At 44.6% G+C, this 17875-nt stretch overlaps 1 protein-coding gene across 1 annotated transcript; it reads left to right on the top strand.

The window, feature by feature from the left end:
* Positions 1-241: 241 nt before the first annotated feature.
* Positions 242-17267, top strand: SHE (Src homology 2 domain containing E). The gene is made up of 6 exons (XM_065890772.1): positions 242-847; positions 3536-3662; positions 12372-12674; positions 14940-15096; positions 15544-15663; positions 17081-17267. The coding sequence occupies exons 1-6, from the start codon at positions 242-244 to the stop codon at positions 17265-17267; spliced, it is 1500 nt and encodes a 499-aa protein (XP_065746844.1).
* The last annotated feature ends 608 nt before the right edge of the window (positions 17268-17875 follow it).

Below are 17875 nucleotides of genomic sequence, written 5' to 3'. Positions count from 1 at the left end.
ACCCGCGGAGCCCCTGGCCGTGCAGGCGCTGAAGACGAGCTCGGGCGGGGCCCCAGTGCGTCGTGCCTGTCGCCGTCCGTGTCCGGAGCGGCGGCTCGCGCCCGCCCGCTCGGCGCCCCGAACACCCCTCCCCGGGCCATAGGGGCCCCACCCTGCGGGGTGTAGGCGACGGCCGGCCCGGGACGAGCGGAGCAGCCGTCGCGGGGCCTCGCTGCGGCCTCTAGCGCCCCAGCCCCGGGGAATGCAGTGGCCCCCGGCCCCTGGCGCTTCTCCGTGTCTAAGCTGGGCCTCCTCGCTCGCCTGCTCCGCGGCCACGACGCTCCTGAGCCGCGCCGGCCGGGCCCCCCTCATGGCGGCCAAGTGGTTCAAGGAGTTCCCCCTGAACCTGAAGACAGTGTCGGAGCGGGCCAAGCCCGGCGGCGGGGGAGGCGGCAAATTGCGCAAGAACTCGGAGGCGGGCGGCGCGGGGCCCGCCCCGGGCAAGGGCCGAAAGAACTCGGCGGCCGAGCTGGGGAGCAGCCGGGCCGGGGTCGGCCCCCCCAAGGATAGCCGGCTATCCCGAGACAGCCTGCAGGGTCTGATTCAGGCCGCCGCGGGCAAGGGCCGCAAGAACTCCCGGGCCACCGAGGAGGAGCCCCACCGGGGCGCGGCCAAGAGCTCAGGCTGCAGCACCTACATCAACAGGCTCATCAAGGTGGACACTCAGGAGAAGAATGGGAAGAGCAACTACCCCAGCAGCAGTAGTAGCAGCAGCAGTAGCAACAGCAGCTCTTCCTCCGCGTCCTCTTCCCCTTCCTCCCTGGGACCCGAACTGGACAAGGGCAAGATTATTAAGCAGCAAGACACGGTAAGAATACAACCTCCCTTGGACCACCTCTCCCCTACTGAAGCGGAACAGTGGGAAGGGAGCATCGTGAACCCGCTAAACTCTAGGGTTCTTTATACCTCAGAGAAGGTGAGGATGTATTTACCCCCTCTAACATTTGACTCCTAAGTGACCTTTTAAAATAGATATTTTTTTTAATCTTGAAAAATTCTCATTCTGGCGTTGGGGAACTTGGCAGAAATGTACTTCCCATTTAATTTTGTTATCAGAAGAATTATTGAATGAGACAGTTGGGTGCTTTGTTAAATGTGATCCACTTGTAGATGTGGTTTATTTTAATTTAGAAATCCAGGGGAATTGCAAAGCTAGATTTGTGTGTAAATTTTATCCTTCTTGAGCATAAGGAATGGTAACCTCTAAATTGTTTTAAGTATTGATTTCAACTAACCCCCTTCTCTGCTTTTTGGAAGCGCCATCGTTCTTTGCACTTCAACCCAGTAAAGGGTTTCTCAGCCCTTCACTAGCACCACAAGATTACAGCCCTTTCATTCATCCCTTGAACATTTACTGTACAGGAGCCATATAGGATAAGGGGCACAGGGCTCTAAGGACTGCAGAGGCTACAGAATAGGACAAGGAAATGCCCTGAAGGGAAATTACAGATCAGGACAGAAGGTGTTTCCTGCTTCTTACACACGGAGGTTTTCTGGGTGCTGTCCAATGTGAGACAGTTAAGAAAAGGAGTGTGAACATGTGAAGAGACCCACTCATTCTTACAGAGATGAGTGGGGTTTTGTTTGTTTCTTTTTTTTTTTTTTTTTGGCTGCGTCGGGTCTTAGTTGCAGTGCTCAGGCTTCTCTCTAGTTGTGGCGTGCAGGAGGTTTTCTCTTCTCTAGTTGTGGTGTGCAGGCTCTAGAGCACGTGGGCTCTGTAGTTTGAGGCGCGAGAGCTCAGTAACCCTGCACGTGGGATCTTAGTTCCCCGACCAGTGATCGAAACCCTGTCCCCTGCATTGTAAGGTGGAATCTTTACCCCTGGACCACCAGGGGAGTCCCTGTTAGTTTGTTTTTAAATCTGCTGTTCCGTGTGAAGGAGAGAGAGAAGAGCTTACCCCCAGCTTTCAGACTCCAGCCCAGGCAATCACTTCCCTGTCATGAGAACTTTAATTTTCTCTTGCCCAGTCTTCAAACATGTGGCCCACCCGGATGGAGTCAGGAGTGGTAGCACATACCACGTGTGTCTGCATTGGCACTTCTATTCATTCCTCCACTTATTCTGTCCACAAGTATTTACAGCGTACCTACCCCCCTGCCAGACACTGCCAGGAGAGCCATGGAGAGATGATCAGCTCGTCCAGACATTAGTCAGTGGTCTCTCCATGTGCTTAACTAGATCATAAGCACCTTGCAGCCAAGCACTGAGTATCATGCTTCGTGTTCCTCGCTGTACCTTGGGGATGCAGTACACATGTTCAGGCAAGAAGAATGGAGTGAGGGAGTGAATGGTGATCACCGTCCTCTGCAGTGATTGCCCGGTTATCGGTCGTCGCTTCTAGATGTCTAAAGTTTCTTAGGCCATCTCCTCCCAGGAAGAGGACTCTCATCCAGGCTGTCCCCTCCTCCTCACTTCTCCCTGTTTAGCTGGATTCTTCTGCCAGCTCCAGTGGTGCTTCTCCGTGAACTCTTTGGAGAATGTAATCAGAGATTGTACCAAGGTCTGGGGCTTCCTCCCTTAATTTTGATTCACCTTTGGTTTTTATTCCTCTCTGTCTCTTTAACTGGAATAAGTAGTTTATCTATACTATCCTAGCTGTTTATTTGTGGAGCCACGTTGACAATAGATAAAGTGCTGTGCTTTAAAAATGAATATATCTTTTTTCCCCATAAAACTCTTCCTCCCTGAGAAGCACCTGTCAAGCTCAGGCTCCCTAAGCACCCACATTGTCACCCAGCTGCTGCAGAACAGAACTATTGCACTCACACCACCTTCCCAGGCACTTTTCTATTTTTGGAAGGATGGATGCTTTCTGTAGCAAATACGGATCAAAACTCTATCTGATCGTAGTCTATGAGAATCAGTCTGCCTATAAATTATTGAACCTAGAACTCCCACAATACTCTTCAGCTGTGACCTATTTCTTAGGCTTCTTATTATGAAGCCTGCCTCTTTAGAGCTGTTACAAATTCCTTGAGGACAAAAAGTAAGTCTTGGTCTTATTTTATTCCCTCTCAGTGCCTAGCCAGTGCTGGTGGATGTTCAGTATCAGTGGGTGATGGGCTGACTTAACCATGGCTATATTGCTCAACTGGTTGGCATTAAAAAAAACAAAATCATGGAAAATGTAGTAGACCAGTTCATTTTTTTGTGCTCTAAAGCCATAGACATCTTCCACCTTCTGCCACCCACCCCTGCTACACTTTAACCAGCAAATGCCTTATTGCTTGGAGAGAGAGAGGGAGGTGAAAAGAGCCTTGGGGATAAGCAGGAGAATTTAGATGGATTGTTGCCAATCAATTATACTACCAGAATAAACCAGGTGTTTGTCCAGCTGGGTGGATAATAGTGTAATCAAGTGCAAAAGCTCTTCAGAACTGGTTGGAAATTTTGACCTCTTTTTGGGTCTGCAGGTTTTTTAGCAGTCTTTTTGATACCACTGTCACTCTGGTATATGACAGTCCTTAGCAACTCCCCTGTCTGGTTCTTTTACAGGTCATCATTTTAGAAGACTACGCTGACCCTTATGATGCTAAACGGACGAAAGGCCAAAGGGATGCAGAAAGAGTAGGGGAGAATGATGGATACATGGAACCCTATGATGCACAGCAAATGATAACAGGTTTGTAACCAGGAGCTGCTTTATACAGACTGAAATCTCACACTCACTCAGAACGTAGTAAAAATAATCACCAGTGTGTATTTTGGGAAGAGGGGAGAAGGGACTATACCAGATCCTGCTGAGTGGAAGAAACAGAATTATACTCAAAACTAAAGTCAAAATATCTGGTTAACATCCCTAATGGTTTTCTGTCCTTCAGTTTTAGAATTTGTGGGAGTCTTTAAAGTTTTTCTAATTCTATGCAAAATGACATTTATGAATTTGCAGATCTGCTCAGAATGTGATCTTCAGTTTTAAGATTATTTAAATACACTCTTTGGCCACTTTCAAAGCTTTGACATCCATAATGGGAGTCATAAATCTGTACCAAGGGACTAACACATACTTAAAGTACTTTAAGTTGTTAAAAGTTGCAGAGAGCTTCCCTGGTGGCGCAGTGGTTGAGAGTCCGCCTGCTGATGTAGAGGACACGGGTTCGTGCCCCGGTCCGGGAAGATCCCACATTCCGCAGAGCGGCTGGGCCCGTGAGCCATGGCCGCTGAGCCTGCTCGTCCGGAGCCTGTGCTCCACAACGGGAGAGGCCAGAATAGTGAGAGGCCTGCGTACCGCAAAAAAAAAAAAGTTGCAGACATGATGTGATCCTCTGTTTTATAGTAGAAGATTGATTTCTCAACAAGCTTTACGATATTGGAGGAAAAAAATTTAATTACTAAGGAATGAGTATTAATCACGGACATGAGCCAAACCACTCAAGGCAAACATCCTAAAACTAAAGTTGACTACTCTTGTAACTTTTCAAGTTGGAATAATTCCAACTTGTGAGTTGAGCAATCACTGTCATTTTTTGTGTCACACTTTTCCCTTTTATTCATAATTCTCTTAAGTTGGTGTAAACAATACTTTAAAAACTAATTATTTCGATTTATTTGTGCAATTTTAGAGTAAGTTATCTATTCACCTAATTTTCCTTAAAACATGCTTTAATCTGGAATGAAAAAATGCAGTTTCTAAGTGCTGACTCAAGGGAGCCTTGTTTGAACATCGTGGGTTTCACGCCTGGGAAAGGAATAATTGGTCACACATTAAAGACTTTGTCTCTTCTGTTTAAAAACAGATAGAAAAGCTGTAAGCTCAGGCTCCATAAGCATAGTCTCAGAAGAGTTGAGCATGAGGGTAACTGCAGCACCCTGGAAGGGTCAAGACAGGCTTCAGAGTGAGACTGAGCTGCAGCAGGAAAGCACTGCTCTGTTTCCTGCTCTCTGCTTACAAAGATAAGGCATCACATTTGGGAAGGGTGTACCCTGGCCAGGCTGTGACCCTGAAGGTCACTGGACTGTGACCTCTAATGAAATCTGTGAATGAAAGGAAGTGAAAATGAACTTAGTCAGAATTTTAAAAAATATCAGAGGCTTGAAAGGAATAGGAGGAAAGATTTTCTTTTACATAAAACTGAGGGAAAAGATTTTCTAAAAAAGCAAAAAATTAATGTTTTGTTTTGATTCACCTTTCTTTGTCCTTTGGTTTTTATTCCTCTCTTTCTCTTTAATTGGAGTAAGTAGTTTATCTATATTATCTCAGGTTTTTTGTTTTTTGTTTTTGTGGAGCCACACTGATAATAGGGAAAGTGCTTTGCTTTTAAAGTGAATGTCTTTTTCTCTCCCCATATAATCACCACAAAACCCTGAAACTAGGGGACCCTTATACTACCCCCTTGTTACAGGGTAGAAAATAAGATCAAAGAGATTCTGACTCTCCTATGTTCATAAGACACTTCAAGAGACAGAGCAGGAATTGGAACCCAGATCTTCCCACTCCAGACTGGGTGGTCTGCTTTCTACACCAAGCTGCCTCAGGACCTGTGAAATGATGTATGAAAAAGTTTAAACTTTACATATAAGCAAGGCACCTTTCCACTCAGACTCACAAGGAAAGTTGTATTTAACAGTCAAAAGTTGTTATGTAACTTGTTGCTTTTCCCCAAAAAATAAATAAATAAAATTTAAAAATTAAAAAAATAAAAGTCAAAGTGTCCAGTACGAAATAAATGTAATAATAGTAGTAGCTAGCATTTAATATTTGAACATTTATTAAGTTCCAGGCTCTGTTTTAAACAGTTTATCTGAATAAATTTACTTAGTAATACAAAACTAATGTATTCAATTGGAGGATAAATTCAAATTTATTAAAAATTTAAATTACTAACATTTAAGAATTACTAGCTTTTTTTCCTTTGCTGTTTTAAAAAATATTATATTGGTGAATTTAAAAAGCCCTTCATTTAAAATATATATCACAAAGCACCTTCTCTGTGCTTTGTGATATATATTTATGTGCTTTGTATATATATAAAATATATATCACAAAGGTATAAGAGAATATATCTCTTATTCTATGCATAGGTTACACAGCTGGACAGAATAACAGGAAGTGGGTTTATCGGAAGCTGGGAATAAAAGATTTGCTGCTGGGTGGGTTTTTTTGTTTTTTTTTTTTTTTAAACCTTTTACTTTTTTCTGTTCAGTTTGCTCCCTGTGGGCTTGGTTGTCAAGTCCAAGCTCAGAAATGTCTCACATTTCTTGAGAAATGTTAGGGATTTTGTTTATTTCAGCAGGAGATAGAGAGGGTTCTGAAGAATATGATCTAACTGTGGAGCACCCAACTTCTGTACTGCCTTTTTGGGTGTGTTGTTTTGTTTTGTTTTGTTTTTTGGCCATGCCACGCAGCTTGTGGGATCTTAGTTCCCCGACCAGGGATTGAACCCGGGCCCTCGGCAGTGAGAGCATGGCATCCTAACCACTGGACCACCAGGGAATTCCCAGTACTGCCTTTTTAATACCTGTGAAGTGGAAGTAACATGCCTGATTTCAACAATATCTTGGATGTATAGAACACTGTTCATGATGGTATTTTGTAACAACCATCAGATATCTCCTAGGCATTTCTTTACCATACACCCGGCCCTGTGCTGGGCTCTGGGCATCCAGGCAACAAGATGCACAGGACCCATGTCCTTATGGACCTCACAACCCAAGGGGCAAACAGACCTAACAGAGCGGAAAATATGTCACTTAGCACTTAGCCATGAAGAGGAGAATAAGAATCACCATCTGCCTCAGGGAACAGAGGAAGGAACAGAAATTGAGGCATTTATTACTTTCCTATGGCCAAGGCTTAGGGGACCCAGGCTCCCTGGATTCCCCCCTGCCCAAAACTTTGCTCTTAACTTTTAAAAGCTAAGGATTTATAAATTTATGAATAAATGCTCACTTAGATTTCTCCAAAGGATTGTTAATAAAGATATGACAATCAGTACAAGGCAATATTAGTTTAAACCTGTTGTTGTTCTGTTAGATTTGCAGGAACGTTTTAGCTAAATAATTAGCAGAAACATTCTACTTAATTTAGCATGATAAGTTTTCGCCACCAGATTAAAACGTTAGCATTGGGAGGATCTTTAGAAGTTCCCTAAGATGAGCCTGCATTCAGCATGATAATTCCTTCTGCAGCTGATATCACACAAGTCGAGCGTCTACTAGGTGCCAAGTTGCCAGATTACCCCACTAAATCCTACCGCCCTGAGTAGTGGGTGTTAGAAGGCTCTGTTTTACAGATGAGGAAACCAAGGTTCAGAAAGATTCAATAACTTGTCCAAGTTATGCAGCTGGAGAGTGGGGATACCAGGTCATCCAACACCCTTTGGTTTTAGTTACCGAGCTCCAGTCACAGATTGTTTTTAAATTTTTATTGTTGCCTCCAAATGGTTTTATTGTTTGGTGTAGATAGTCAAATCTAAAGGAGAACCTCGTTTTTTCAGTCTCCATTTAAAAAATTATCCATTATGGAAAAAATATAAATAGAAGACTTTTTGATTTATTTACTTTGTCTATATTTTGCTTGTTAAACTTAAGTTTCAGGACTTCTGAATTATATCTGCTTTTGTTCAGATATTTAGATTTGTTCGACAGGAAAATATTAATTTTAAATCAAAATTTAAACATTGGTAAAAGATCCCTATTGCTGATTCTAAGAGAAACATAGAGCCTTATGAGACTCTAAGTTTGATGTTTTGAATACATGGAATGGATTAAGGGAAAATGTACATGACAGAAATTGTAACTAGCATTCTACATGAAATCTTTGAGGCATAAAGTAAGATATGATAGAGGAGGCATGGGCTCTGGAGCTAGTAGTGAATGGCTCCCCTGCTGACTACTACACAGCCTCAGTTTTTTCACCTGTGAAAATGGGCTAACACATCTCTTGCTGCATTATGATGAGGCTCCACTGAGCTGCAGGTGTAACACGCCTAGTACATGCATATGTGAAAAATATCACAATTATTTAGACACTCTGGAGAGAGAATTCCATTTTCAAAGAGAATTCTGAACATGTATAGGGGGATATTAATTGCTAACTAGAATTAATTTAGCAAAAGAAAGTCTTAGTCTTCTGCTGATGTTTTTAAATATAGATGGCATACTTATGTACCGTGAGAGTTGGGAATTGAGAAGGGAAAATTTTCAGCCAATATTATGTTTCACGGCAACCAGTTGCAGATATGAACTGGTGCAGGTCAGGCCTCAGTTCAGCCCTTGGTGAGATGGGTGTTTATCTGCAGCCCGTTGGCTGTATTCTGTTGTCTGCCGTGGTAAATGGCCTCTATCGGCAGAGCCAGGGCGTAGCTTCCTCTAGCCATTTCCTCCTTCTCAGGCTCGTTTCCTCTCGGAGCCAGCTCTGCACGTCAGGGGCTATTCTCCCTGCAGGAAGGGTCGGCTTGCAGCCCCCGCAATTGTTTCTGTTTCTATGGCGCCTCAGGTTGGGGGCAGCCAGGTGCTGGAAGGGACTGGAAGGTTACTCCCCTTGAAGGGGCAGATAGGCCCTGCGCTCAAGCCCTATTTTTCCCCGTAATTAAACATTGTTGAAAAAGATGATCATACTCTGCAGATTTTGCCCAATCCCAGGATCATCCTGGGAAGGAACATTCTCAGCTGTATACTTTCCAGTGTTTTTCCCAGAGCTCTAAGTGTGCAGTGACTATCTAAAATAGAAGGAATACTGAATTCCCTGGCGGTCCAGTGGTTAGGGCTCCACTCTCTCACTGCAGAGGGCCTGGGTTCGATTCCTGGTCCGGGAACCTAAAATCCCACAAGACACGTGGTGTGGCCAAAAAAAAAGAAAAGAAACAGTCATATATTTGGGACTTCCCTGGTGGTCCAGTGGTTAAGAATCTGCACTTCCACTGCAGGGGGCACGGGTTCAATCCCTGGTTGGGGAGTGAAGATCCCATATGCCACGCAGTGCAGCCAAAAAAAAAATTAATAAAATGAAATAGAAGGAATACAAGTGCTGCCTCATCTCAAAAGTAAAAACCCAAATACATGTGTAATAAGAACTCAAGATTCTAATCACTGTACATCATTTTAACACAAACTCATTGAACTTTCCTGTGAGCAGGACTCCTTCTATCTTAAGGTTGGAGTCAAGCCTTTTTCTGTTTTGTTCGACTGGGACAGAATTGAAGCAGGGACCTTAGGAAAGGTTTCCCCAGCCTGTGCCAGTCTGAGGGTAAACTTAGGTTTTGATCAGAAACTTTAAAATTCTAAATTAGTCCTTTGAACTCCTTTGTGTTTTCTCTTTCCTCTTTCCTAGTTCTATAGAAAAGTTCTTTTTCATAAATTCCAGGCTTATCTTAATTGAACCAAGAGCAGAGTGAGTTTTTTGTTTCTTGTTTTCCATAACTCCATCTAGAATAAGCCATGAAGAAAAAAGACTGTCGATTGAAAGTCAAGAGGCTTGAACCAGAGATGCAGGAGACCTCAAATAACCCCAGGCACCTTCCTGGCCTGGGGATGGGGAATAGTCCTTCTAACTCTCACATTCGGATGTGGAAGTTTTTGATAGTAGGAGGACCCTTTTCCTTGGGCTGGGGCTAGCAATGATAAGATTAGCTCTGGAGGGCAAGAGGAACTGGGATGGGGACTGTGGGGACCCAGGTGTTGTGGGAGTGCTTCTCAGGCTTAGCTTCTTATTAGAATCACCTGGGGGAGCTTTTGCAACTCTGACTCCCAGGCCCCACCCCAGCTCAATTCAGTCAGGACCTGTGGTGATGGGACCCAGCCATGTGTATTTGTTAAAGCTCTCCCAGGTGATTCTAATGCATTAGAACTGCATTTTTATAGGATTGGAGCCAGCTGCAGTAAGGGGCCCTATCCAGCAGAATTAGAACCTCATCCTACTAATAAATTCTGCCCCTTTGAATTTAGTGTCCTGATTTTAATAACTTTTCCCTAGAATGTATCCTTTCCTTGTTATAGAAGTCTTAAGGAGTCAGTGATTCTTCTCTATAGAGTGTCACCATGCCCATTTTCAGTTACCTGTAGAAAGTCTCACTTTCCTTCATTTCTATGGCACTGTAAGTCTCCTGATCCTCTTCATCCTTACCTGACCATTCCTTCTCAGTCTTCTTTGGTGGCACCTCTTCTTCCATCCACCCTTAACTGAAGAAGTCCCAGATTTTGCCTTTGATCCTCTTTCCTTTTCAATCAGCCTCCTTTTCTCTGGTGATGGCTTTCATTCTCACAATACCAACAGTGATCCATTTGTGAGTAACTCCTTGACATGTACCTCTGACCTTCATCTCTCTGCCGAGCTCCAGGTCCATACTGTCACCTGCCTGGAGAAGTTCTAGAGCTCCTTCCCCTCCCTCTCTCCTCCCATCCATCCATCCAACCATTATTTAGCACAACTGTTTCCTACAAAGTCAAACAAGACATGGGGGTCCCTGGCCTGGCAGTCTCCACCAAATTGGAAATACAGACACATCAACAAATAAATCCATACACTGAGAGAGATGCAAGGTGAGAGTGGGTTGGCAAAGCGGTGGCACCTGGGGGACATGGGGCACTGGAGGAGAAGGTAGGCAGGAAAGAGGAGGAGATGCTAGGCTAGACTCCAAAGGACTGGCAGATCACCAGAACACTGGTGGGTATAAGACAGTGCAGTGTGCAGGGAACTTCAGAAGTTCCGTTTGGTTGGAACAAAGAATTGGATTTTAAGGGGTTCAGGGATAGGGTGGTATTGAGAGAAGAAATTGGAGAGGGAGGCAGTGATGTGACCACAGAAGGTGTCCCATGCCATGCTGAGCAGTTTGCACTTTGTAAGTGGACATTTGAGAACTTATTGGGTGTTAAGTGATGAGGTGAGGTGTTTGTGTTAGAAAAGTCCTCCTTCACTGTGACCGGGTGGACAGATTGAAGGCTTCCTCGTGGGCATTTAGAGGAACCACAGCATGATAACTTCTGTTGGCCTATATCACCAGCTCTGGTTGTCAGAGACTCTAGTCATCGCTGACTCTACCTGCCAAGGCCTCTGGGCCCCAAGCTGGTCAGTCCCCAGACGCTGCTGCTTCCTTCCCACTGTGGCTGGCTGGCTGGTTAGCTGGTGGTTGGTTGATTTGCATCCGGTTTTTTGCATCCATTTCTGTGCCTCCGTTCAGACCATACCTTTATTCTGTCCTGTACACTGTGTTGGAGTTATCTTCCAGCAAATCACAAATATAATTATTATTACCTGTTTAAAAACTAGCAATCGTTCTCCACAATATAAACTTTTTAATTCTGGCTTTTAAAACTTCTGCACTTTGGTGCCTGTCCTGCCTACTTTTCCAGCTTCTTTTCCCCGCTACCCCTCTCCTCTCTTGGCCTCTGTCCTTTGAACTTCTCTCTCGATTCCCCCTGATGGGAACAAGCCCTTTCTAGTTCCCACCTCCATATCTTCACTCATGCAGCTTCCTCCACTGGAAATGACCTTCTCTATCAAAGTCAATGCATCTTCCATTTCTCTTCCACTTGGAGTCAGTCCAAGTGTGGTGGCTAAGAGTATGGCTTCTAGAGCCCAACTTCCTGCTTTTGAATCCAGGCTTTGCACTTGCTGGTTTGGGCAATTTCCTTAAACTCTTTGTGCTTCAGTTTTCTCTTCTGTTATATAGGGAACTAATAGAACCTATCTCATAGGGCGGTTGTGAAAATTACAATGCACTTAGAAAAATGCAATGCATGGTACACTATGGCTAAATGTTAGCTCTTGAGATATTATTTTTGTTGTTTTTCCCCCAACTCCTCTTTTACTTTTATTTATTCTGTCGTTGTTAGCCTGTTAAGTATTATTTGTGAACATGTCACTACGTCGAAACCGCCTAGAGGTCAAGAACGCTGTCTGACGCACATAAATATCTTACATCAGTGTATGTGGTGGCCCAGTGCTTGAATATAGTAAACACTCAATTTTTATTAACATAACTTTGATCACAGCTTCCTAACAAGATGTAAACGCTTTGAAGGTGAACCACACTCAAGAGGAGACAGGGGGACGGGGAGTTGTGGAGCAGGTTGCCTTGAGGCCACTTCTCCAAACTGCATGTGCACGGCCCCAGAGGCAGGCCTGTCTTCGGTTGTGATCCCCTAATCGTTGGACTCAATCCTATTATCTGGCTTGATCCCATTATCTGGCTCAGGCAACTGGCAGGAAGAAGTTGTAGGGCCCTTCCCCCAGCTGGGCAGCCATCAGCCCAGTAAGGAACAATCCAGGCGTTCTAGGCCACCTTCAACCAGACAGACCTGTCGGTTGGGGGTGCAGTGGTAACTGGGTTCATCACCGGGCTTCCATGACACCTTTTCTTCAAAAGTATTGTGAACGGTGTGTGTTTTTCAGAAATCAGACGACGAGGTTCCAAAGACCCTCTGGTGAAGGCTCTTCAGCTGCTCGACAGCCCCTGTGAGCCAGGGGAGAACGGCACGAAGCCCGAGGCGCTGGCCAAGAGACGGAGCTCCAAGGAGCTGCTGGGAAAGCCGCCGCAGCTGTACGACACGCCCTACGAGCCGGCGGCTGAAGGCGGCCCGCGCGCCGAGGGGCCGGAGCGGAAGGCGCGGCTACCCCAGGACGACGAGAGGCCCGCGGCCGAGTACGAGCAGCCCTGGGAGTGGAAGAAGGAGCAGATCGTGCGGGCGCTGTCGGGTGAGGGCTGGGTCCGCGCCCCCCGCTCCCTCCTGCTTTCTGCTTCCCTGATGGAAAACCTCGCCAGCCGCAGCCGGGGCTTTGCAGCCAAGGCTCTTTTCTTTATGTTCCTCAACTGCAAGCCTCTTTTCCCAAGAAATCTGATGATATGGGGAAACGAGAATTTGGCTGTGGTTGGAAGATCAGGACTGAAGACGAGCCCTTAATGTTGCACGTATCCTGTATCCTTCTGGGTATCTTTATTTTCCTTTATCTTGGCAGTATGCGACTATTTTGGAAATGCCTTAAGTCACTATTGAAAAACCTTATCTAATCACCACCAAAGCTATCAAATTGAGAGCAGCTTTTTCTAACTCTTACTTCGTGCTACTCTTCAAACCTGTTAAAATCCCTGTTTATAAGATGCCAGTAGTGGATCAAATGGATTAGAGGAGAGGTGGTTGGAAAGCTGGAGGAAGCTAGCTTTTTTTTTCCTGTCAAAAATCCTCCTAAAGGAATCAATTCTTCAAGTATGAACTTTTTTTAATAACTTAAGAGGAAGTTGATAAGTAGATTGTCAATAGTTATTAAAGGTAATTCTCCCTCCTGCTTCTCCCTGGCCACCGAATTTCTTTTGCCTTTGATTTTAAAAGTTAGGGATATCTTTTCCCTCTAACAGTAAAGCTATGTCTTTGATTAAAAGTATAGTCAGTGTAGGGAATTCCCTGGCCGTCCAGTGGTTAAGATGCTGTGTTTCCACTGCAGGGGGCACGGGTTTGATCCCTAGTCAGGGAACTAAGTAAGATCCGCAAGCCACACGGCCAAACAAACAAAAAGTATAGTCAATGTAAAGGGTGAATAGAAAAGGTAGTTTGTTTGATAGCAAACATTTGAGTCAGGTTTTCTGTTTGTGTGCTTCAATTTTTTTATATAATTTTATTGAAGTATAGTTGATTTACAGTGTTGTGTTAATTTCTGCTGTACAGCAAAGTGATTCAGTTATACATATATATATTCTTTTTCATATTCTTTTCCATTATGGTTTATCACAGGATATTGAATATAGTTCCCTGTGCTATACAGTAAGACCTTGTTGTTTATCCTATATATAATAGTTTGTATCTGCTAATCCCAAACTCCCAATCCTTCCCTCCCCCACCCCCAAATCAGTTTTTGTCTTATTTTAGAATTGTTTTCCACAAATCTCTGCTGGGCACCTGCTACAGTGCTAGAGGCTGCTCATTTTATCTCTTTATCTTCTATCCAACCTAGATGTCATAGCATCTTTAAGGCACTCACTATTAGTAGTTTCTTTCTGAGTTGATTTTTCTCTTTATTATTTCATAGTGAAAACTTCATTTGGTGTCGAAGAATGATATGCGCTCTTGCAGGGAGTGATTACCTGTAACTCTGTTTAGTCTTTTATTCTAAATATACCAAAACGAAGAGTTTTTTATAAGTGCATGCTGAAGGGACTTCCCTGGTGGTCCAGAGGTTAAGACTTCCCTTCCAATGCAGGGGGTACGGGTTCGATCCCTGGTCGGGGAGCTAAGCTCCTACATGCCTCATGGCCAAGAAGAAACAAAACATAAAACAGAAGCAATATTATAAAAAATTCAATAAAGACTTTAAAAATGGTCCACATCGAAAAAATCTTTAAAAACAAAAAGAACATGCTGAAATATACTAAAGTGGTTTCCTCTCATATTCTAAAACTGTTCTACATTAATAAATATCTTGCAGAAAAAGTGGCTGCACGTGGATGCTAACAGTTTGATCAGATATCAAAGACAGCAGGAGCTCAGCTATCCCAGGGCCTTTTGCAGTATTTTTTTTAATTAATTTATTTTTTTTGGTTGCGTTGGGTCTCCGTTGCTGCACGCGGGCTTCCTCTAGTTGTGGTGAGCTGGGGCTACTCTTCATGGCAGTGCGCGGGTTTCTCATTGCGGTGGCTTCTCATTGCAGAACACCAGCTCTAAGCGCATGGGCTTCAGTAGTTGTGGCTTGCGGGCTCTAGAGCGCAGGCTAAGTAGTTGTGGCACACGGGCTTAGTTGCTCCACAGCATGTGGGATTTTCCCGGACCAGAGCTGCAACCTGTGTCCCCTGCATCGGCAGGCGGATTCTTAACCACTGCATCACCAGGGAAGTCCCTTGCAATGTATTTTAGCTCAAATTAAAGAGGGGGAAAAGCTTCTTTCCTAAGATGAGGCAGACAAGGTCTTTTCTTTGAAGTTTACATGGGTCACCTCAGTGGCCCCTGATGTTAAATGGAGCCTTTCTTCCAGTTCAGTTTGAAGGCTCTGAGCGACCTTCCGTCAAGGAGGAGACAGTGAGGCAACACCACCGACAGAAGAGTTGGACCCAGAAGATCTTGAAGCCAACCCTCTCTGACCACAGTGAGGGGGAAAGAGTGGACCCAGCCCTGCCCCTGGAGAAGCAGCCGTGAGTCTCCTCCACAGATACGTGTAACACACAATGACCGGGAACTTAATCAGGGCACACTGGACCATTTTACATGATCCTTTTTGGTGCTGAATACTTGTCTGGGTGGGACTTATTAGTGAAAACCCATTTTCAAAGCCCAGTGCATTTGTGCAGAGTAGAGAATGCACTGCATCCCTAGAACCTGATCTCAAATTCCATTCCTCCGCATAGAGTGAAAACTTTTAAAATGACACTAGCCCTGTTAACTCCCTCTTAGGTGATTGATAGGTTTTGTGATCCAGGATTACCCACATCTCATTTTGTCTATTTTGAATGGGAAGCAGGATCTAGTCCAGCTCTTGAGCTTTCACTAGAAGTTCATTTCAAATAATGCTTTATGGAATGATGCCCTGTCTGGACTGGTATCTTGATGCTCGTGGTTTCTCCCCCTGCCCCATTTTTCAGTTGGTATCATGGTGCCATCACCCGTGCTGAGGCTGAGAGTCGACTACAACCCTGCAAAGAAGCTGGGTACCTGGTTCGAAACAGCGAGTCAGGGACCAGTAGGTACTCCATTGCACTAAAGTGAGTATCGTAGCCTCCCTGTCCGGATGCAGAAGAGACTTTCCTATCATGGGTAGATGACCAGGCAAAAAAGCTATACTTTGAAGGTGGTTCACAGGGGTATGTACTGTCAGAAAATAAGATGCATTTGCTTGGACAACAGAGTAAGACATGCTCTGATTAGAATGCAAAATTGGGGGAATTCCCTGGCGGTCCAGTGGTTAGGACTCAGCACTTTCACTGACGTGTGGCCCCAGGTTCAATCCCTGGTTGGGGAACTAAGTTCCTGCAAGCCGCATGGCATGGCCAAAAACGAAAAAAGAATACCGAATTGGTATTGGGTAAATGTCCCAATACCTCTTATGATAAAGAGAGTCCCATTTTATTACTGTTGTACATTGATCACTTTCTGCCTTACATTACGTGATCTAAAGTAGGTCCTCTCAGCAGAGAAATAATTCTTGATTAAAAAAAAATAATTTCTAACAGGATAGTTCAGTGGTTCTTTTATTCCCTAGTGTTTGGGACTTTAATAAATCCGATCCCTTGATTGTCAAAATGCCAGCTGCAATTTTGGTACTAGTTTCTTTTGATGAAAAAGGAAACACTGCCTTGCAATGACTCCCCTGCCCAGTTGTACACAGAACATTCATTTTGGCCTGGTAGGCCTGGTGGAGCTGGTGTCATGGAAATTCTCCTTGCTCTTGCGAGTTCAGTGGTGCTATATTGGAGGATCATTGTCAAGAGCCCTAACAGCATTTCCTTCCTGAGGAAGCTGAGCCCCTGCAGCTGAAACAATCAGACTGGAGGGGATAAGAGGTTGTCGGGGGGAGCAGCATGGCTCAGAAAACGGGATAGGCCACCAGATACACAATACCAGGAATAGCTTTGCTGTGTTCCTGAGACTGGGGCTCGTGGATTAGATCTTTGAGCCTTCGGTGCCAGCTGTCATTATACACAACCAGGAACAGTCTTTCCAGATTGGGTTGGCCGTGGGGGGAGGAAGGAAACAGTTTTATTATTATTATTATTCTTAATGTGTTCTTTGGGGAGGAAACCTTACACATGTCCTTTTAGCCATGACAAAGAGGGTGATTTTAAACCTCACCTTCGTGGTCTCATACTTGGGTTTAAGCACTAGTTTGGCAATTTGGGGGCCAGGAGGGACTGGACATTTTTTTTCTTTTCGGTCCAGGGCCTGATGACTTGTGTGTATTAAGGATAAACAACCCAAGGGATGCTACGCATTTAGCTGAGAGGGCTGTGAAGCTTCTGAGAGCTTCACTGGAGTGCTGAATGCATTTCTGTTTGAATATCACAATTCCAGTAGTGGATGGGAACCTGTTCGCTTGTGAATCTGGCTGAGATTGTTTTCAGTGGGGAGGGATCCCTCTGCTCACTCATTCATGTCTTCTCCTCAATTTTGGTTTTGTTCCAGGACTAGTCAAGGATGTGTCCACATCATAGTGGCTCAGACCAAAGACAACAAGTATACCCTGAATCAGACGAGTGCTGTCTTTGACAACATCCCGGAAGTGGTACACTATTATTCCAATGAGAAGCTGCCTTTCAAGGGGGCAGAACATATGACCTTGCTCTACCCTGTGCACAGCAAGCTGCACTAAGGTTCAGCCACCAAAAGCCCCAGCGGGGCCTCTCACACCTAGGAGGGCATCAGCACCCAACCAGTATCTCAGGGGACAAGGCTGGACTGCACCATAATATTTTGGAGGAAGCGGGACGCTTCATTTAGGAGTCAAAAAGTCTTCGGCCTTGAATCCATTCCATGACACTTGGTTACTGACCTGTCCCTTTTCTCCTTGCTAAGTAGTTCTACAATGAGAAACCATAATTTACCAGTTGCCTCCAGTCCTGGAGTAGGGTGCTCTATTTGGGACGTGACCCTCAGGAAAGGTAAGTCAGGAGTCCAGAAATATTAAGATTCTCCAAAAATGTGCTAGTTGTTCCGTGGAATACCTGGTCTCCAAACAAACCAACAAAAATGCACTTGGCTTTTACATAAGACAACAAAAAATGATCATGTGGACCCAAAGAGCATGTAATACAGGACCCCTTCTTGGGGGAAAAGCACGAACAGTGGAAAATAAGTAAATAGAGGGCACTTTGGAGAAAGCTATATTTCTCTCTTGAGGGTCCTAGTTCAGCTCCGGAGTCCATAAAAATTCACAACTGTAGGGTCTGGCAAAAGGATTATTAAGAAAGTTTGTGTTTT

The sequence above is a fragment of the Phocoena phocoena genome, chromosome 1 (genome assembly GCF_963924675.1).
Source record: "Phocoena phocoena chromosome 1, mPhoPho1.1, whole genome shotgun sequence".
Classification (NCBI taxonomy): Eukaryota; Metazoa; Chordata; class Mammalia; order Artiodactyla; family Phocoenidae; genus Phocoena; species Phocoena phocoena.
This window is presented reverse-complemented; position numbering and strand designations above follow the sequence as displayed.

Coding starts and splice junctions, on each gene's coding strand:
- SHE (XM_065890772.1), top strand. CDS start 242: ATGCAGTGGCCCCCGGCCCCTGGCGCTTCTCCGTGTCTAAGCTGGGCC. Junction 12,675..14,939: donor GATCGTGCGGGCGCTGTCGG/GTGAGGGCTGGG, acceptor CCTTTCTTCCAG/TTCAGTTTGAAGGCTCTGAG. Junction 15,097..15,543: donor CTGCCCCTGGAGAAGCAGCC/GTGAGTCTCCTC, acceptor CCCATTTTTCAG/TTGGTATCATGGTGCCATCA.